The sequence below is a fragment of the Schistocerca americana genome, chromosome 11 (genome assembly GCF_021461395.2).
Source record: "Schistocerca americana isolate TAMUIC-IGC-003095 chromosome 11, iqSchAmer2.1, whole genome shotgun sequence".
Classification (NCBI taxonomy): domain Eukaryota; kingdom Metazoa; phylum Arthropoda; class Insecta; order Orthoptera; family Acrididae; genus Schistocerca; species Schistocerca americana.
Genome location: NC_060129.1, coordinates 184,979,635 through 185,001,490, shown reverse-complemented (window position 1 = coordinate 185,001,490; position 21,856 = coordinate 184,979,635). Strand labels below are relative to the sequence as shown.

At 43.7% G+C, this 21,856-nt stretch overlaps 1 protein-coding gene across 4 annotated transcripts in view; it reads left to right on the top strand.

Annotated features, from left to right (window-relative positions):
- Positions 1–21,856, top strand: part of LOC124553647 (serine/arginine repetitive matrix protein 2-like) — a 330,049-nt gene that overhangs the window by 154,475 nt on the left and 153,718 nt on the right. For all 4 annotated transcript variants that reach the window (XM_047127524.1, XM_047127525.1, XM_047127522.1 and 1 more), the window contains exon 3: positions 6,814–6,973. In XM_047127524.1, coding sequence (XP_046983480.1) covers positions 6,814–6,973 — 160 coding nt within the window. The remainder of the gene's footprint in view (positions 1–6,813; positions 6,974–21,856) is intronic.

Below are 21,856 nucleotides of genomic sequence, written 5' to 3'. Positions count from 1 at the left end.
GTCATCAATCGTGCCGGTCTTAAAACTGCAGAGTTCAGCACTTTTTCTTCAAAATCCTTCATAAATAAATGGCTTTCCATAGTGACACTGTCAGTCAGTTCAAAATATTGCTTGTGGTTGTTGTTGTTGTTGTTGTTGTTGTGCCCTTCAGTCCTGAGACTGGTTTGATGCAGCTCTCCATGGTACTCTATCCTGTACAAGCTTCTTCATCTCCCAGTACCTACTGCAACCTACATTCTTCTGAATCTGTTTAGTCTATTCATCTCTTGGTCTCCCTCTATGATTTTTACCCTCCACGCCGCCCTCCAATGCGAAATTGGTGATCCCTTGATGCCTCAGAACATGTCCTACCAGCCAATCCCTTCTTCTAGTTAAGTTGTGCCACAAACTTCTCTTCTCCCCAATCCTATTCAATACCTCCTCATTAGTTACATGATCTACCCATCTAATCTTCAGCATTCTTCTGTAGCACCACATTTTGAAAGCTTCTACCCTCTTCTTGTCCAAACTAGTTATCGTCCATGTTTCACTTCCATACATGGCTACGCTCCATACAAATACTTTCAGAAATGACTTCCTGACACTTAAATCTATACTCGATGTTAACAAATTTCTCTTCTTCAGAAACGCTTTCCTTGCCATTGCCAGTCTACATTTTATATCCTCTCTACCTCGACCATCATCAGTTATTTTGCTCCCCAAATAGCAAAACTCCTTTACTACTTTAAGTGTCTCATTTCTTAATCTAATTCCCTCAGCACCACCCGACTTAATTCGACTACATTCCATTATCCTCGTTTTGCTTTTGTTGATGTTCATCTTATATCCTCCTTTCAAGACACTGTCCATTCCGTTCAACTGCTCTTCCAAGTCCTTTGCTGTCTCTGACGGAATTACAATGTCATCGGTGAACCTTAAAGTTTCTATTTCTTCTCCATGGATTTTAATACCTACTCCAAATTTTTCTTTTGTTTCCTTTACTGCTTGCTCAATATACAGATTGAATAACACCGGGGAGAGGCTACAACCCTGTCTCACTCCCTTCCCAACCACTGCTTCCCTTTCATGCCCCTCGACTCCTATAACTGCCATCTGGTTTCTGTACAAATTGTAAATAGCCTTTTGGTCCCTGTCTTTTACCCCTGCCACCTTCAGAATTTGAAAGAGAGTATTCCAGTCAGCACTGTCAAAGCTTTCTCTAAGTCTACAAATGCTAGAAACGTAGGTTTGCCTTTCCTTAATCTATCTTCTAAGAAAAGTTGTAGAGTCAGTATTGCCTCACGTGTTCCGATGTTTCTACGGAATCCAAACTGACCTTCCCCAACGTCAGCTTCTACCAGTTTTTCCATTCATCTGTATAGAATTCGTGTTAGTATTTTGCAGCTGTGACTTATTAAACTGGTAGTTTGGTAATTTTCACATGTGTCAACACCTGCTTTCTTTGGGATTGAAATTATTATATTCTTCTTGAAGTCTGAGGGAATTTAGCTTGTCTCGTACATCTTGCCCACCAGATGGTAGAGTTTTGTCAGGACTGGCTCTCCCAAGGCTGTCAGTAGTTCTAATGGAATGTTGTCTACTCCCGGGGTCTTTTTTCAACTTAGGTCTTTCAGTGCTCTGTCAAACTCTTCACGCAGTATCATATCTCCCATTTCAACTGCATCTACATCCTGTTCTATTTCCATAATATTGTCCTCAAGAACATCACTATATACGCCTTCCACTTTCCTGCTTTCCCTTCTTTGCTTAGAACTGGGTTTCCATCAGAGCTCTTGATATTCATATTGGCTACAATAATGCATTCAATATGCTGTTCATAGTAGTTTACCTGCACTCCTATTTTTTAATTCATTATTGAACCTACTCCTGCATTGCCCCTATTATTTGATTTTGTATTTATAACCCTGTAATCACCTGACCAGAAGTCTTGTTCCTCCTGCCACGAAACTTCACCAATTCCCACTATGTATAACTTTAACCTAGCAATTTCGCTTTTAAATTTTCTATCGTACCTGCCCGATTATGGGATCTGACATTCCACACTCCGATCCAAAGAACGCCAGTTTTCTTTCTCCTGATAACGACACCCTTCTGAGTAGTCCCCGCCCGGAGATCCAAATGGGGGACTATTTTACCTCTGGAATATTTTACCCAAGAGGATGTCATCATCATTTAACCATACAGTAAAGCTGCATGCCCTCAGGAAAAATTACAGCTGTAGTTTTCTGTTGCTTTCAGCTGCTCGCAGTACCAGCACAGCAAAGCTGATTCGGTTATTGTTACAAGGCCAGATCAGTCAGTTGTCCAGACTGTTGCCCCTGCAACTACTGAAAAGGCTGCTGCCCTTCTTCAGGAACCTCCGTTGTCGTTGCACTTACAGTACAGCTATCTTTATTGCTGAGGCATGCAAGCCTCCCCACCAACGGCTATGACCTTGGTATGTTATTGTAACAAATTCCGGGATGTACAGTGGATTCCACTCAGTGCAGAGCTTACTGAGATAAGACCTGAACAAGGTGTCACCAGATAGACCATGTTGTGGCTACTGACATGGCACTATTTGAGTGGCCACCGAGGTCACCGAACTTGACACCTTGCAGATTTTCCTTGTGGGTTACATTGAGTATAGGATTTATGTTCTACATCTATCACAGGACCTTGAAGAATTGCAACACTGTGTCTGTTCTTACCTCACTCTGGATATGCTGGCTCAGGTGTGGGCAGAATTGACTGCTGATTAGGTGTGTGGTATGTGACAAAGCCTGGATGGACAGAATATTTTAAACATTGGCAAAAACCTCCGAGACTTTGTCTGTCACGTACTAAGTCACTTTTTATGTTGTTCTTGGCCATGTATCTCTTCCAATTTTTGCAATGTCCTTTTGCAGTGGTGCAACAAAACTACATGCTCGCCGCCCCCTCTCCCCCCCCCCCCCCCCCCCCCCCCCCCTCCAAAAAAAAAAAGGAAAAACGTATAGGTGCTCTGGATAGGTAACACAAATGGAGTTACAAAGGTCCCAAGAGGTAGCAGGCTATACAGGATATACTGACCTGTCCAGTTGCAAAGACTACTTAGTTGTCACTACACTTGGCAAAAGTGAAAGAAAGAACTCAACACTTTGTGTTTAAGGACATTGAAAGATCAATACCAAATATTACCCATTAAGAGGATGAGTAGATGGTGTTATTCACTATGTGTCTTTTGTGCTGTGGCTGTCTTGACATTGAGTGTTTCAGTGTATCTATTGTAGAGCAGTTATAGCCAACCACTTGTAATAACTGTTTGTGGTGCTGTTTTCATTCAATGATTAATTTTAACTTCAGTGTGTGGTGATTGGACTGCTTCATTAACAGTAGAATGAAATGCTATCATTTTGTGGGGTATGGGTGTGTGAAGAGAACAGTTGTCGATTTGTGTGTGACGTGGTAACTTCCAATAAAAGGTAATTAAAACATCCATGAAACAATTAAAAAAAAAAGGTCTAGTTAAATAGCTAAATGGCTAAACATAACAATAACAAAAAGCAGTCCAGTACGTCGAAACAAACTCTCAAAGTTACTCAAACGTGGTGTCAGCAAGTTAACTGCCAACAGTTGTTCCACTGAATGTAGTTGCAAAAATTTGGTTGAGCTAGGTAGAGAAAGTGTATTGTGTGCTAAAATTTGCCTGTTACAAATCAGTATGAGTGTACAAAGAGCTTTCCAGAGCAAGTTTCACAGGACACCACCAGTTTACAACAACATTATGAAATGGTGCAAGAGATTTGCGTGAATTCAAAATGTTTGAGAAGACTGTTTGTGTTTCACAAAGTCTGCATATCGAACAAGTGCAGAATTTAATATCACTCAGCCGATAGTGTGATTTGTAAGTGATTAAGAGTGAAGCTACTCAAATTGCAGTTCCTCCAAGCCATAATCTGTGATGACAAATTATACTGTCTGCAGTTCTGGGTTGAGATGCAGAATCGTATCAAAAATGGCAACTTCTCAAGAAAATTAATTTTCACTGACCAAGCCACTTTTCATCTTTCTGAAAGGGTCAAGCAACACTGCATTTGGGGAACAGAGAATCCGTGTGCAGCGAACACGTTTGGGACCCTAACGAAGTTAGTGTGTTTTGCACCGTGTGCCGTGTCGTCTTTGCAAAGAGATCTTTCATCAGCAGTATCACCTATGTCAACACGGTGCAATTGTGGCTCGTGCCACAGCTTGACACTGATAGCATGTTTCAACCAGATCCAGATGAAACCCCCTCCCCGTCATTTCCACAGCTGTGTACGAGATTACTCGAACGAGATGTCGCCGCGTCACAGCTTTTTTTTCCTGTGGGTTACATTAAGGATAGGATTTATGTTCTGCTCCTATCACGGAACCTCAAAGACTTGCGACACTGTGTCTGTCCTTACCTCACTCCGTATAAGCTGGGTCAGGTGCAAGCGGGATTGACTGCTGAATACCTGTGTGGCATGTGACAAAGCCTGGATGCGTAGAATATTTGTAAACATTGTAAAAAAGCTCTGACCAGGAAAGTACTTGGGCTCGAACAAACACAAATACACCAAAATCGTGTGAGAAATAATGTAAAGGTCTGTTATTACACTAGCGATACTCCCGCATCTGCAAAACTCTGTGGTCGTCTGTTAGAGGCCTCTGCGTATGCCATGCCGCATTGCACACTGACCTGCCAGTACGCCAGTCGGGGACCAGTAGGGATGGCGCAGTGTGCCTCTGAAGTTGCGTTTTGTGACATTATTTGCGTATTGAAGCATCAGATGGCTCGGCGATTGGTAATCAATCCTGCTAATGTATTGCGATTGTTTGAGATGAAGTTACGAAGAACCCTTCTTCGTGAAGATGGTATTGGTGTGGAAGACGAATCATTCACATGTTTTCTTGTATCTATTATAGTGCAGAAATATGAACGTAAGTTAGAAACAGATACTGTTGTAACACTAACACGTAATGATGATAGGGATGATAATGACGAACAACTCATTGCAAAAGGTAGTGCTATGGCAAGTGCGGGAAGGGGCGATGGAAGCAGTGACAGTGAATACCAACCGTCTCCCGAGAAGAAGGTTAAAGTCGCAAGTATCGTCACGGCGTTTGATGACAACACACTGGAGAACATGCACGATGGTTATTACGTAACAGGTTTCGACACATACGACAAGCTTCTGAAAAGATACCCTAAACTGAAGTCTAAAAGCAATATTAAAAACATATTGGATTACGTGGCAAAGAAAAGAGCAGGAAATACAGTTTTCAAAGGAAATCGTACACTGCCATCAAGGAGCGTGTAATGGCGAAATTCGATGAAGCGCGAGAATGCGATTCTGCCATTCATTATTGGCATTTACAACATTGGGCATTGGACGTAGCCAGAAATCTCGGGTGTACAAACTTTGCAGCTTCACTAGGATTTATTACTAATTTGAAAAAGGAGTTTAGGATAACATCACGCCGCATCACTATGCTCCAAGCACGAAAAGATAAGAATGATGAAGAAGAGCTGATTGAAAGAGCTCAAACATTTGTTGCTGACGTCAATGAGCATATCACGAGAGAAAACATCGATATTAGTTCTGTATGGAACTGTGATCAGAGTCAGTTCAACTGTGAACTTTCTTGTGACAGAACACTATACATGAAAGGGGAGAGAAACACTGTCGCGATGTTGCAATCAGTTAAATGTGCAACATATAGTTACACGATTGATGTTACTATATCAATGGACGGACGATTGGCAGACAAACTCTATATTTGCTTCCAAGAATCCAGTGGAAAGTTTGGACCCTGCGTGTCAAGGGAAATAGAAACGCGGTGCCCTCCAAATGTCGTCGTCGATGCAAGTGTGAGTGGGAAAATGACGAAACAACATCTGAAGACATTTTTTCTGTCAGTTTTGAATCCACATTTGTCGATAAAGTCATTACTACTTTGTGACTTCTGGTCTGGACATAAGGATGAATGAGTACTACTGGAAGCATCTGGCGGAAAACATGTAGATTTAAAAGTCATTCTGCCTAAAACTACAAAATATGCACAACCTCTGGATGTGTATTTCTTCAGGCAGTATAAAATATATGCCAAGCGAATGACAGACTTCATTAAACTACGTTCCAGTAATATGCAGTCAAAATTGCACGACAGATTCTTTATCACGAATATGCATTCTGTCATTTACAATCAGTTATCTGCGGGAGTATACAGACCAATGCTTCATTACGCATATGTTGGCTACGATATTGGTGAACCAGTGAACAACTTCAAAAGTGTCATTGACGTGGCGTTCAACACTGATATTATAGAATATGCAATTACGCCATGCTATCAACTTGCATTTCTTCACTGTGCGTTTTGCAGTCATTCGTATCGCTCGAAGCATTTTATTGACATTCCGCATTTACATTTATAGTTAAGATTGCTGCATTGCGTATGGCATCTCCAATTACATCTACGGTGATATCTAGAGCATGACTGCAGAGTTTTACAGAAAACGACACCCACCATCACATTCAGAGGTACATAATGCTCCTGTAACCGACATTCATACAGATCTGTTTGTTCGAGCCAAAGTACTTTCCTGGAGAGACTTAGTCTCACACATACTGAGTCACTTTTTATGTCGATCTCTGCCATTTACCTCTTCCGATTTTAGCAATGTTTCATAGATTTTATAATTTTCCTGTACCATAAATGTGCCTGGTTACAGCAATTTGCATATTCAGTTGGTATTTATTGAGGTCAGGGTCAAGCTTAACCTAAAATGCTTAGCCGATTGCGGCCTGTTAAACTCATTTTGCATTTCAGGGTGCACCGGAGACTCGTCGGGGGCGGAATCGGGCCCGGAAGGCCTGGAGCCCGTGGACCTCCTGCACCACGCTGGCGTCTACACGGCGGAGGAGGCGGCCCTGCTCGCCCGCGACAAGCTGGTGCGGCAGCAGGCTCTCTACATACAGCAGTTTTCCAGGTGTGACACGGCTGGCAATGCGTGGTGCACTCGTGTACCTGGCTACTGTAATGTGTTCAGAATTACTGTAGCATTGACAATGGGGGGAAGTGAAACTGGCCCGAGAAGTACGGCCCGTATTCGGCTAATCGCACGACACCTGTAGCCGCTGTGACTGTGTGCAGTTGCCAGACTTTCACCCCAGCCGTTACCAAACTTGACGCTTGGATTGTGCTTTAGGTTCAGACAGTTGCCTGTCCTCTGGGATCATTCATTGTGGGCTGTGATTTTGCTTTCATTTCTCAAGGTAATGGTAGTTATTATTTGTCGTGCAATGATAATGTCGGAGGCAAGTTTGTCAAATGTTGCGAGTAGATTTGTTCGATTTTATTCTTAGCCTGGGGATTTGAGAGAAGGTGCTCAGTTTGTGTGTTTATTGCTTCATGTGTATCTATACCCTGCACACCAATGTGAAGCACACGGCAGAGGATACTGGGCTTCTTCCCCTTGCATTCACATATAGAGCAAGAAGAGAATGATTGATTAACCCTTTGACTGTGGTGGTGCACCATCTGCTCGGTACACGAGGCCTGCAGCGTAATCCGGTTACCTGCGTTAAGTGCCTGTCACTCAGAGCCACCGCCGGGACCAGAGCGGCTTGCGCCGACCTAGCTAGAGGCTGACTACTTCTGGACTGATTACTACTCGCGTAGAGCCGGCGTGAATTTTTGGCAGCTGTGAGCTGTAATATCTCGGGCAATAGTTTATCTAAATAAATCAAATTTAGCCATCGTGTACAACTTTATGCATTCTCTTAACAATAATAATGAAAATAATTTTATGAGCTATATTGAGCCAGAAAATTTTAAATAAAATTGGCCAAAACAATAGGCGCCCGAAAAAATTTTGAAGTTTGGCTTCTTGCGTCTCCTGGACCAATGCTATGACAAATGTAAAACTTGCCATGTAGTAACCTAACAACACAAGGTTCTCAAATACAAAGTTTCTTTTGCGTAGCACTTTCCAGTACTGAATGAGTTAAGTGCAAAATTGAAGATTTTGTAAACCGTCAAAAATGCAGTATTTTTGTTTTGATTTTGCTGAAAAACTATGTTATATAAAACATTTATAGTGCAATAGATTGACAGCACAAAGATATGGAATAAAAATTTTTATTCACCTACTATTTTCGAATAATCTACGAATTAGCCGAAAAGATGTTGATTTTTATGAAAAGTTGAAAGCGGGCTATATTTGGTACTTCTTTTTACAAATACCCAGAACAGTGAGTTTAATTTCCAATATTGCCTAACAACACAGGCAAAGAAACAATAAAAATCGCACTGAGGACATAGTTTTAACTGTGGCATGTTATTTCTCGTTAATCAAAGGCATTTGAAATCAGTTATGGAAATCAGGTTTTGTATAAATAGACCAAATGTCATCTGTATTTGTACTACTAGGGATAAAAGAATGTAACTGTCCTTGTTACGTGTTAATAATTTAAATGTGTCGTATGTAGATTAATGTATGGCTTTTGTTATACTGGTACAATGTACTCAGCATAATTACATTTACCACAGTAAAGATATTGTGCCATCTTTGGACCGGCACTGGCGAAGTTAAAAATAGATTTATAATTTTTTACAGGTTTTGCCCCCTTTTTTAGTAATTCGTTCAGAAGTGCCAATAAATGTTCTCAGATTTAGTTCCCAGTGATCAGTAATACTTCTTTTTATGATAAATCTCAAAGCAGGGTACAACACATAATGGAACATTGCAAGTTTTGCATCGGTATCTAGTTTCCCGGCGCACTTTCTGTTTTGTGCAGACAACGCATCTGCGCATTAGCGTACTTTTTTGCAAATGTTCGCTCAACAATAGCAGCTGGAAAATCTCTCCCCGTTAATCGCAGAGGATTCTCGTTGTCATAGTGCCCCCTCCCCGCACTAGCTTTTTTCTATTCTGTAGCGTATTTTTCTACAGTCTCCCTTATGAGAGAAAGGTGAAACTCTGCGAGTGCTATTTTTTGCCCTATTACTGACTGGTGGAGAGCATGAGCATTTTGAAGAATGTGAAAAAAAAAAAAAAAATATTTCTTCTACCATTTCACAGACTTACGCACTGATCCCACTGAGCTCAGTAACATGTCACAACAGCCAGCTGCACCCAGACTTGAATTGAAATCTACAATACATTGAGGTTTCTGCCAGTATTTCTGTCAGTCTTCTCTGTGTCAACCATTTGTGTTGTGTGATTTGTGGTAAACGTGCACAGCTCTCTCATATCGTACAACTTGATAGTGAGGGTCTTGTCAGTGGACTTAAACTCAGTTTCTCCTCGTTTTAATTTCCTCTGCAGTTTTGGTATGTTGCGCCTATTCTTACGAACAGTGCCTATGCGGCTGTTCCGTGGTTGTGAAGCCAGAGGAACAGGTCGGGGCCGGAGTACCAATTACCGACGTAAAGAATATGACACCGTTACAAATACGGTCCCGTGAGTTGCCAGTACGTTGCCACTTTTCTCTAAATTGTGAAAACCAATTTTTGTTGTTGTGCCCGTATATACAATAAAATTCAAAATATACCCACTCTGATGGTCACACAGTACAAATGTCTTTATTCCGATTCTACTTCGTTTGGTTGGAATAAACTGCTTAAAAGATAAAACGTCCTTTGAACAGCAAGAGCCTTTCATCTATACAAAGCTTGTGATGTGGACAAAAAGAATTACAAAATGTCTTAAGAACGTAGTCAGCAATTTCCCTAATTTTGAGTAGCCTGTCGTGTCCAGTACTCGCAGAGTTACCACTGAAGTGTTGCATTTTCAGAAGTAGACAAAAACGGTCTCGGGACATAATTTCGCTGAAAACTCCTGTGTTAAGAAGTGTGTCTCTGGGCCAATAATCACTTTAATTTTAACTTCTTAACTTGTACCATTAGAAGGCAAATAGCAACAAAACAATACATTTCCTGAAATCCAGTGTCTTTCCACTTTAGCAGTCGAGAATTCACAGATTGTATTGTATTTTCTGTGGTGTAAACATAAGAACAACTTCTCTGCAATAAATTCCAATAGTTCTTCAGACATAAATATCACAAAAACTGAAAGAAGGCTTGGGTCAGTATCTGGTTGACATTCGTTTCCTGAACTCGAGTCAGCAAAGTAATGGTTTAACGGCTGGAAATCAGTTTTTTTCCAGTCAAATGTGTCACTTAAGTGCACTCTTTTCCGAACCGTTTCAGTGTCCCTTTGATTCCTCGTATTCAGAGGAACTGCTGACTGCTGTAGAAAATGAGTGAAAAAGTGCACCGGAGTCAGAGAATGATTTTAAAGACGTAAGAAGAGAAATGACAGTAGTAGTTAACAAAAATAAGAAAAGAATTATTGTAATAGAAAAAAATACAGCCTGTTATCCGTTGTTGTCGAATGGAGCGTAGTGCAGCAGTGGCTTCTGATGCCCAGGAAACAGAAATGAGATTGAAGAGATAACCAAAGCCTGCAAATTTAAGAACAGAAAAAATGTGAGTGTTCACTCATCGCCTGGCGAGGTTTGTGAACTGGCTGTCTGCAGTACCTTCTTCCAATTGTGGTAAAAATGTCAGAAAGGCATTTGAGAACTGTCCAGAAGTTGGTTATTCAAAGAGATAGCTTTGAGAAAAGGAGAAAACATGAAAAAAGGACCCACAAAATAAAATATGATATTTGTGTGTGTGTGTGTGTGTGTGTGTGTGTGTGTGTGTGTGTATTGGTTATTCTTCACTCACATTCACATTGTTCTGCGTCTAAATCAAGCAAGTTGTACTTTGATAATCCCAATTTGTTTACACTGTTTTAAAAGTTTTACTAGTTATAGTATGGCTGAAAGGTCATTGTGAAATACTGTGCATATTTTAACAATACTTTAGAAAATGATAGATTGCTACTTACTGTAAAGATGACATACTAAGCTGCAGACAGGCAAAATTAAAAGACAGTTACTCATAATCTTTTGAGTGCTCCAACTATAACACCACATTCAAACAACTTAAATCTTGGCATCTTGAGTTGTCGGGTGTTCTGCTGGATATCAGCGTCATTCTTGCGTGGTATTTCGGTAACGTAGCTGGTAATCTTCATCAGGTGCTACTTGAGACTGCTCCTCGACTGGACCTGGTCCAGTATTTATTTCTGTGGCCTTCCCCCTCCACTGGCAGTTGTAGGCATTCCCTCTGTGGTCCGTGCTCGCTGAGTGCGACTTGCTGGCGCGCTGCTATTCCGTCTTGGGTCTGCTGCCGTTCCGAGTGTTCCATCTGCGGCCCGTGCCCACCAGACCCGCTCCTCAGTGTTCCATCTTTGGCCTGGTGCATTTGGTGTTCTGTCTGGGTTGCCAGGCAATTCTCCCTGTCATCCTCTCCCACTCACTGCGATCTTCTGGAGCATCGCCATTCGGTTTTCGGTCCGCTGTGGTTCTGGGTGTTCCCTCTGTGGTCCGCACCCGTTGGACCTGCTCCCAGTTGTTCCATCTTTGGTCCGGAGAGCCCGGTACTCTGTCTGGGGATCGTTTTCTATTTCCACGCCTTCAGTTCTTCTATTCGTGGAGTGCTGTAGCTGCCCCATTGCTCCTTTAACAATTCCAGAGCAGGATCTCGAGCTCTGCTTGGGTGGTACCCCATGTCGAGGTTCGTGAGATTTTCAGTCACTTTTATCCTATCGATTCCCTTATAACACTGTCCCAAAGTCTGGGTGTCTGTGTTAGAATCTTGGTTTTATCATAAGTCGTGGCATGATCTACCGGGTGATCAAAAAGTCAGTATAAATTTGACAACTTAATAAACCACACAATAATGTAGATAGAGATGTAAAAATTGACACACATGCTTGGAATGACATGGGGTTTTATTAGAATAAAAAAGTTCTCAAAATGTCCGACAGATGGCGCTGGACAGCGAAACATTTGGTGATGATCGTGTGCTCAGCCGCCACTTTCGTCATGCTTGGCCTCCCAGATTCCCAGACCTCAGACCGTGCGATTATTGGCATTGGGGTTACCTGAAGTTGCAACTGTGTCGTGATCGACCGACATCTGTAGGAATGCTGAAAGACAACATCTGACGCCAGCGCCTCACCATAACTCCGGAAATGCTTTACAGTGCTGTTCACAACATTATTCCTCGACTACAGCTATTGTTGAGGAATGATGGTGGACATACTGAGCATTTCCTGTAAAGAACATCATCTTTGCTTTGTCTTACTTTGTTATGCTAATTATTGCTATTCTGATCAGATGAAGCGCCATCTATTGGACATTTTTTGAACTTTTGTATTTTTATGGTTCTAATAAAACCCCATGTCATTCCAAGCAAGTGTGTCAATTTGTACCTCTCTATCTACATTATCCCGTGATTTATTCTGTTTTCAAATTTATACTGACTTTTGATCACCCAGTAGTTCTAGACAGTGTTCAGCAATGGCTTATTTCATCACCTGTCTTAATCAGGTCTGCCTTTGATGTTCCTTGTTTCTGATATCCATTGTTCTTGTCATCCGGCCAATGTAGGACATGCCACATTGACAAGGTATATTGTAAATGCCCAGTTTCTGTAACCCCAGGTCGTCTTTAACGTTTCCCATCAGTCCCTCAATCTTGTTGGATGGACAGAAAATACTCTCGATGTTGTGTTTACGGAGGATCCTACTGATTTTGGCAGAAATAAAACCAGCATAGGGTAGATAAGCCACCTCCTTTGCTTCATCTTGCTCTCCTTCTGGAACCGGTGGCGTAGTGACTGGTTGGAGTGCCATCTCAATTTGTTTGGTAGTATATCCATTTTTGGTAGACGCTCTTGGTCTGACAAGATAAGTGCTCTATGGACCAATGTCTTAAGAACCCCGTTCTTCTGCGCAGAGTGGTGACAGCTGCTGGCCGGCAGATATATATCACCGTGTGTGGGTTTTCGAGACACACTGTGGCCAATTGATCCATCTGCTTTCTTTTTAACTAGCAAATCCAGAAATGGCAGCTGGGCATTCTTCTCCAGTTCTATGGTGAACTTGATATTTGGGTGGCAGGAGTTAAGATGTTGGAGGAGCTCATTGAGCCTGTCCTTCCCACGAGGACAGATCACGAAGGTGTCGTCCACGTACCTGAAAAAGCATGTGGGTTTATATCTGGCTGTCTCTAATGCCCTCTCCCCAAGTCTCTCCATAAACATGTCGGCAACCGCAGGGGACAAGGGGCTACCCGTAGCTACACCTTCAGTTTAGTCGAAATATCGGTTGCCATACAGGAAATACATGGATGTCAGTGTATGCCTGAACAGGGCCAACAGAGCCCCGTCAAATTTTTCCACAGTCAGTTCTAGTGAGTCTTTCAGTGGGACACTAGTGAACAGTGATACATCAAAACTACCCGTGATGTCAGAATCTGTGATGCGTAGTTGCTCGAGGCATTGCAGGAAGTCTTCTGAGTTTTGGATGTGGTGAACACATTTCTCCACGCACAAACACAGCAGATCTTTCAAGTACTTGGCTGTTGCATACATGTTGTTGTTGTTGTTGTCTTCAGTCCTGGAGATGCAGCTTTCCATGCTACTCTATCCTGTGCAAGCTTCTTCATCTCCCAGTACCTACTGCAACATACATCCTTCCGAATCTGCTTAGTGTATTCATCTCTTGGTCTCCCTCCACGATTTTTACCCTCCACGCTGCCCTCCAATACTAAATTGGTGATCCCTTGCTGCCTCAGAACATGTCCTACCAACCGATCCCTTCTTCTAGTCAAGTTGTGCCATAAACTTCTCTTCTCCCCAATTCTATTCAATACCTCCTCATTATTTATGTGATCTACCCATCTAATCTTCAGCATTCTTCTGTAGCACCACATTTCGAAAGCTTCTATTCTCTTCTAGTCCAAACTATTTATCGTCCATGTTTCACTTCCATACATACACTCCTGGAAATTGAAATAAGAACACCGTGAATTCATTGTCCCAGGAAGGGAAAACTTTATTGACACATTCCTGGGGTCAGATACATCACATGATCACACTGACAGAACCACAGGCACATAGACACAGGCAACAGAGCATGCACAATGTCGGCGCTAGTACAGTGTATATCCACCTTTCGCAGCAATGCAGGCTGCTATTCTCCCATGGAGACGATCGTAGAGATGCTGGATGTAGTCCTGTGGAACGGCTTGCCATGCCATTTCCACCTGGCGCCTCAGTTGGACCAGCGTTCGTGCTGGACGTGCAGACCGCGTGAGACGACGCTTCATCCAGTCCCAAACATGCTCAATGGGGGACAGATCCGGAGATCTTGCTGGCCAGGGTAGTTGACTTACACCTTCTAGAGCACGTTGGGTGGCACGGGATACATGCGGACGTGCATTGTCCTGTTGGAACAGCAAGTTCCCTTGCCGGTCTAGGAATGGTAGAACGATGGGTTCGATGACGGTTTGGATGTACCGTGCACTATTCAGTGTCCCCTCGACGATCACCAGTGGTGTACGGCCAGTGTAGGAGATCGCTCCCCACACCATGATGCCGGGTGTTGGCCCTGTGTGCCTCGGTCGTATGCAGTCCTGATTGTGGCGCTCACCTGCACGGCGCCAAACACGCATACGACCATCATTGGCACCAAGGCAGAAGCGACTCTCATCGCTGAAGACGACACGTCTCCATTCGTCCCTCCATTCACGCCTGTCGCGACACCACTGGAGGCGGGCTGCACGATGTTGGGGCGTGAGCGGAAGACGGCCTAACGGTGTGCGGGACCGTAGCCCAGCTTCATGGAGACGGTTGCGAATGGTCCTCGCCGATACCCCAGGAGCAACAGTGTCCCTAATTTGCTGGGAAGTGGCGGTGCGGTCCCCTACGGCACTGCGTAGGATCCTACGGTCTTGGCGTGCATCCGTGCGTCGCTGCGGTCCTGTCCCAGGTCGACGGGCACGTGCACCTTCCGCCGACCACTGGCGACAACATCGATGTACTGTGGAGACCTCACGCCCCACGTGTTGAGCAATTCGGCGGTACGTCCACCCGGCCTCCCGCATGCCCACTATACGCCCTCGCTCAAAGTCCGTCAACTGCACATACGGTTCACGTCCACGCTGTCGCGGCATGCTACCAGTGTTAAAGACTGCGATGGAGCTCCGTATGCCACGGCAAACTGGCTGACACTGACGGCGGCGGTGCACAAATGCTGCGCAGCTAGCGCCATTCGACGGCCAACACCGCGGTTCCTGGTGTGTCCGCTGTGCCATGCGTGTGATCATTGCTTGTACAGCCCTCTCGCAGTGTCCGGAGCAAGTATGGTGGGTCTGACACACCGGTGTCAATGTGTTCTTTTTTCCATTTCCAGGAGTGTAGCTACACTCCATACAAATACTTTAAGAAACGACTTCCTAACACTTAAATCAATACTCGATGTTAACAAATTTCTCTTCTTCAGAAACGCTTTCCTTGCCATTGCCAGTCTACATTTTATATCCCCTCTACTTCGACCATCATCAGTTATTTTGCTCTCCAAATAGCAAAACTCCTTTACTACTTTAAGTGTCTCATTTTGTAATCTAATTCCCTCAGTATCGCCCGACTTAATTTGACTACATTCCATTATCCTCGTTTTGCTTTTGTTGATGTTCATCTTATACCCTCCTTTAAAGACACTGTCCATTCCGTTCAGCTGCTCTTCCAGGTCCTTTGCTGTCTCTGACAGAATTACAATGTCATCGGCGAACGTCAAAGTTTGTATTTCCTCTCCAGTTGCATACATAGGTGCCCCAATATTACTGACAATTGGGCTTAGGGGCACGCCCTCCTTGAGTATTTTAGGCAAACCCTACGGTCTAGGTGGTACCGCTGCATTTGCCCGAAGTTGTGTGACGATCTTATCGGGCATCCCCACCTCCTTCAGAAGAGCCCCGGTCTTCACGTCCACCTCGTCAGCGGGGTCACACTCCGAGGTTCTGTATGTGGGGTCCCTCAGAAGTTGCCATATTTTTTCTCACCGTAATCCACCCGCTGCAGAATGACTGTAGAATTCCCTTTATCTGCCGGCAGTACTACAGTACTGTCATCTTCCCGGAGCTCTGTGAGTGTGTGCCTCTCTTCAGTTGTGACGTTCAATTTTGGAGGCCTGGTGTCGGTTAGAGCCCTGCAAGTCGGACTTCCTTTGCCACGTCCAGAAGACCACAGTGAGCGTTAAAGCACCGCAGGGAGAACGCCTGGGAACCCAGACCGAACCCCAAACACACCGAGGCAAAGACGGAACGCCGAGGAGTGGGTCCGGTGGGCGCAGACCGCAGAGGGAACGCTCAGAATGGCAGCGGGCGGAAGACGGAACGGCAGCAGGTTGCAGCGAGCAGGCGCGGACTGCAGAAGGAACACCTGCAACTGCTGGTGGAGGGGGGAGGCCACAGACAGGGCCAGGTCCACTCGAGGAGCAGTCGCAGGTCGCACCTGATGAAGGTGCACAGGTCATCCCCGTTTTCAAGAAGGGACGTCGAACAGATGTGCAGAACTATAGACCTATATCTCTAACGTCGATCAGTTGTAGAATTTTGGAACACGCATTATGTTCGAGTATAATGACTTTTCTGGAAACTAGAAATGTACTCTGTAGGAATCAGCACGGGTTTCGAAAAAGACGATCGTGTGAAACCCAGCTCACGCTCTTCGTCCACGAGACTCAGAGGGCCGTAGACACGGGATCCCAGGTAGATGCCGTGTTTCTCGACTTCCGCAAGGCGTTCGATACAGTTCCCCACAGTCGTTTAATGAACAAAGTAAGAGCATATGGACTATCAGACCAATTGTGTGATTGGATTGAAGAGTTCCTAGATAACAGAACGCAGCATGTCATTCTCAATGGAGAGAAGTCTTCCGAAGTAAGAGTGATTTCAGGTGGGCCGCAGGGGAGTGTCGTAGGACCGTTGCTATTCACAATGTACATAAATGACCTTGTGGATGACATCGGAAGTTCACCGAGGCTTTTTGCTGATGATGCTGTGGTGTATCGAGAGGTTGTAACAATGGAAAATTGTATTGAAATGCAGGAGGATCTGCAGCGAATTGACGCATGGTGCAGGGAATGGCAATTGAATCTCAATGTAGACAAGTGTAATGTGCTGCGAATACATAGAAAGATAGATCCCTTATCATTTAGCTACAATATAGCAGATCAACAACTGGAAGCAGCTAATTCCATAAACTATCTGGGAGTACGCACATTAGGAGTGATTTAAAATGGAATGATCATATAAAGTTGATCGTCGGCAAAGCAGATGCCAGACTGAGATTCATTGGAAGAATCCTAAGGAAATGCAATCCGAAAACAAAGGAACTAGGTTACAGTACGCTTGTTCACCCACTGCTTGAATACTGCTCAGCAGTGTGGGATCCGTACCAGATAGGGTTGATAGAAGAGATAGAGAAGATCCAACGGAGAGCAGCGCGCTTCGTTACAGGATCATTTAGTAATCGCGAAAGCGTTACAGAGGTGATAGATAAACTCCAGAGTAAGACTCTGCAAGAGACACGTTCAGTAGCTCGATACTGGCTTTTGTTGAAGTTCCGAGAACATACCTTCGCTGAAGAGTCGAGCAGTATATTGCTCCCTCCTACGTATATCTCGCGAAGAGAACGTGAGGATAAAATCAGAGAGATTAGAGCCCACACAGAGGCATACCGACAATCTTTCTTTCCACGAACAATACGAGACTGGAATAGAAGGGAGAACCGATAGAGCTACTCAAGGTACCCTCCGTCACACACCGTCAGGTGGCCTGCGGAGTATGGATCTAGATGTAGAAGGTTACGAGCTGCGTTAATATCCGGCAGAACACCCAGCAACCCAAGATGTCATTAGATCGCCGGGAACGCCTGAAGAGCTACACTTAAATCTTGGAGAAATAATTCAAAAGCCGAGATCACTTAAATACTGTTTACTGGATAACCGGTTTCAACACACTAAAGGTGCTATCATCGGATCTGTGAAGATATAACATGACAGGTTTGAGGGAGGACTTACATGAGTTACACTATATACATTACTATTAGTACAGTACTACATAACTGAATGTAGCTTAACATTTATAAACCATTTGGATATAATGATACATGAGGCAGACCAGCTGATACAAAATCACTGTCACAAAAATAAAAACAGTTGCTCTCATGGTCATTCTTTTTCATCAGATATGTAAAACCGAACTCACAAGATAAAACTATTTGGTACGTGACCACTGCTCGACTACAACGGTCGGCATCACACTTCCCTATTCCGCACCGGTTTGCCTGCTGCAATTCTAGTGGTTCACAACCGGCCACTAGATAGCACTGTCCCAGCAGTGCACATACAGTCCCACGGTATAACCACTCATTTCTACTACAATACAACTTTACTATTACTGCTAATCAAATACCCATGCAAAGAACACTTTCGCGTACACTTACTTTACATGCTATGAAGTATGTCAATTACAGAGTAAAAACATTATCCATATTAGTGCCATACAAAACTACATATTATAATTCACCCTTATTCATATATGGAAGTCAGGAATTCACACATAGTAAGCTGTTCATAACATGACTTAGATACAATGTGACGAGTGATTAAAACCTATATGCTGGGCTTTACCTGTCTGGGCACTACGGTCTTAGGTAAAAAAAGGTAGTAACGTGCTATAAAAGGCTCTCACCAACTATACACTCATTATGAATGTAGTACGGATCAACTATGAAAACTTGCATAGGCACATAAAATTACAGAAGGCCAAATCAGAAAAGTTTTTTAGCAGTACTTTTTATGTGGTTTTCCGAGCATAACAGATACACAAAACTCATCATCATAGTTTTTGAATACGCCGCACAGGATCTCTGGAGTGCCGCATAAAATATGTCTAAGAAATTATAGTCCGCCGATTCTAATTGGTTGTTCAACAATTTGCTTGGAAACCTTTTTCTGTTTTTGTAAATTTCGATGTTTCCCAAAATGTTGAGTTTGCTTCCTTTAGATGCTTTATGCAAGATTTTCATACCTTGTCCCATATCAGTAATTTTATGGTTCGAGTCCCTTACATGGTCACCCAAAGTGGACTTATTGTGGGCACTCGTGTGCTCACGAAAGCAAAAAGTAAAAAACGGTCTCCCCGTTTGCCCCACATAAAAGCCTTCACACCCGCCACGTTGTAATCTGTATACCCCTCTGTTTCTAAATTTATCGGCGCTGTCTTCAGTCGTATGCCTATGTTTCTAGTGCAAACTATTTATTGTGCTAAATGACAAGACCACACCGGACTTACGAAACTGTCGGTTTATTTTGTCAGACAACGGGCCTTGATATGTCGTTGGAACATACTTTTTATCCCTACTATTGTTAGATGGCCTTTCCTTCTTATCCCTGCTTTTTTTTAATTTTTATATACAACGTGTCCACCATGCCTGCATCATAACCATTGCTACAGGCTATATGCTTGAGAACATCTATCTCTTGCCTAACCCTGCTCCATTGCAATGGCATCTTTAAGAGCCTATGTATCATTGAGCAAAAATAGGACTTTTTATACTTAGATGGATGGTTGAATTGCGCATGAATAACAAGGTACGTAGCTACTGGTTTCCTGTAAATGCTAAACGTATGACAGCCGGCTGCTTTTTCTCTCTTAGCGCTATATTATCCCTGCAAGCTGAGCCGAGCCGAACTTGTGGAATTTGTCGATCTAGTAGAAACTTCACTATCCTGTAAGAGGGAATTCTCACAGCCAGAAGGCTTGGTATGGTGGAAATGTGCGAAGCAAACGGACGACCGTGCCACAGAGATGCGCTCGTGCTTCTTACAGCCGACTTAGTGAGTTCGACTGGGGTCAAATTGTGGCCATCCGAGCGGCCGGACGGTCCTTTCGGCGAGTTGCCACACGGGTGGTACGTGCTGCATCTGTTGTGCAATGGTGCCGATGTCATCGGCCTCGTGAATATTTCCACACCCGTAGATCGGGTTGTGGACGTCCACGGAGCACAGACACCTGCCAGGGTCTCTGTATCGTAAGGGAAGCAGTGTCGGATCGCACAGCTACCACAGCACACGTAAGAGGTCTTGTCAGCCGTGACGGGTCAATGCGACCTGTCGCAAACCGATTAGTCGCAGCAAGACAGCGGGCGTGAACACGTCTCTAGCCCGCGTTCCGCCCGTGCCGCGGCATCGACACGCACAGCTCGACTGGTGCCGTCAGAGGATCGTACGGAAGATGGAATAGTGTCCTGTGGTTTTCAGAAATGAAAGCAGATGCTTCCTGCATGTGAGGGACGGTTGTGCGTTCGACACAGACCCGGTTGGCGCTGTCTCGTAGGCTGTATTTGTCCCGTACACCCTGACCCCGTCCCAGTTCTTATGGTCTGGGGTGCCGTAAGGTACAATTTTTACTCACCTTTCGTGTTTCTGGTGGAGATGCTAATCAGCATCGAGTACGTGCAGAATGTCGATAGACCCATTTTTCGCCTTTCTTGCAATGAGGTGGTGATGTGTTGTTCAGACACGATTGTGCTCACCCTTGCTCACGAAACTCGACGTGCTCCGCGAGACGTGCAGAAACTTTCCTGGCCGGCAAGACCTCTGGACTTCTCTGTTACCGAACACGTGCGGGACGAGGAGCGACTTCTCGGCCGACTGCTCTTACGGGACTGTGTGAACAGGTTGAGCAGGTGTAGCGTAACGTATCCCGGGACAGTATTCACTACCTGTACTATCAACTGGGTGCCAGAGTCAGCACCTACACTGCCACCTGTCGAGGCTACGCCGTGTACTAGTATGGGTGTTACGGCGTGGGTCGGTATCTGGTACCTAGGAACTGCCTGTGCTATTGATTTGTAAATGTAATCACTTCGTGTACTCCGTATGTGCTGTTGTAACAATAAATCATGAGTGAATTGGTTCTTTACTGATTGTGTAGGTCATTCTAATAGCAAAGAACTCGCAGAAGAAGGAATATGTTTCACTGTAATGAAGACCAATAACAGCACATAGTTCTTGAGGTATGCATTTTAAAGCCCACGATTAGTGGACTTAAGTTCTTGTTTTGATCCATATTACCACCTCCCAAAGTGTGGTATACTCTTTATAACATCCTGTATATGTAGATGTAAGCAGATTTTGAGTTAAAAGTGAATAGGATTTTCTTAAAAGCCCAAATTGAGGCAGTACTGAAATCCTTAATAAATACCAATCTTTTTTAATTTTTTTATTTGATTAGAATGAAAGATTTTGGAACACTTTCCCTGCTTACAGACCGTATGTTAAACACATGACTGATCACAATTAAGCATAATAAGCAAATAGAAGAAAAGAAAAAGAAATTTAAAGTACATACATCAGTCTGACCCTATTCCGTGATGTTGGGAATCTTAACAATTTGAGTTCGTATATCAGCTGACTTTGGTAAATGATCAAACAAGGGGAAGTCCAAGACTGAATGACGACAATTGTATGGAAATGATAGGTGGCTGCTCACTGTATAAAGGAGATGTTGAGTCACAGACTAGCACAACGAAAAGACTGCTATACATTTAAGTTTTCGGCCAAAAGGTCTTTTTCTGAAGTAGAAGACGCAGACACATTCACATACACATTCACATAACCTCAACTAGCAGACCGACAGTGGTCATGTGTGTGTGTGTTGGCTTGTGTGAATGTGTGTTTGTTTTCTACTTCAGAAGGAAGTCTTTCGGCCAAAAGCTTTTGTAAAAGATCTGTTTTTTAACTCCTGTCTAATCGATTAGAACCCAGCACTTGACATCTGTTCTTTTATATTTTTAGAGTCTGATCATCATAACATAACACGTGGTAGTAACCATCAAATATTTAATAATTCTGACCCAAAGGATGAACTGTTTGCAAAAGTAGTCAATTTTTGTTCACCAT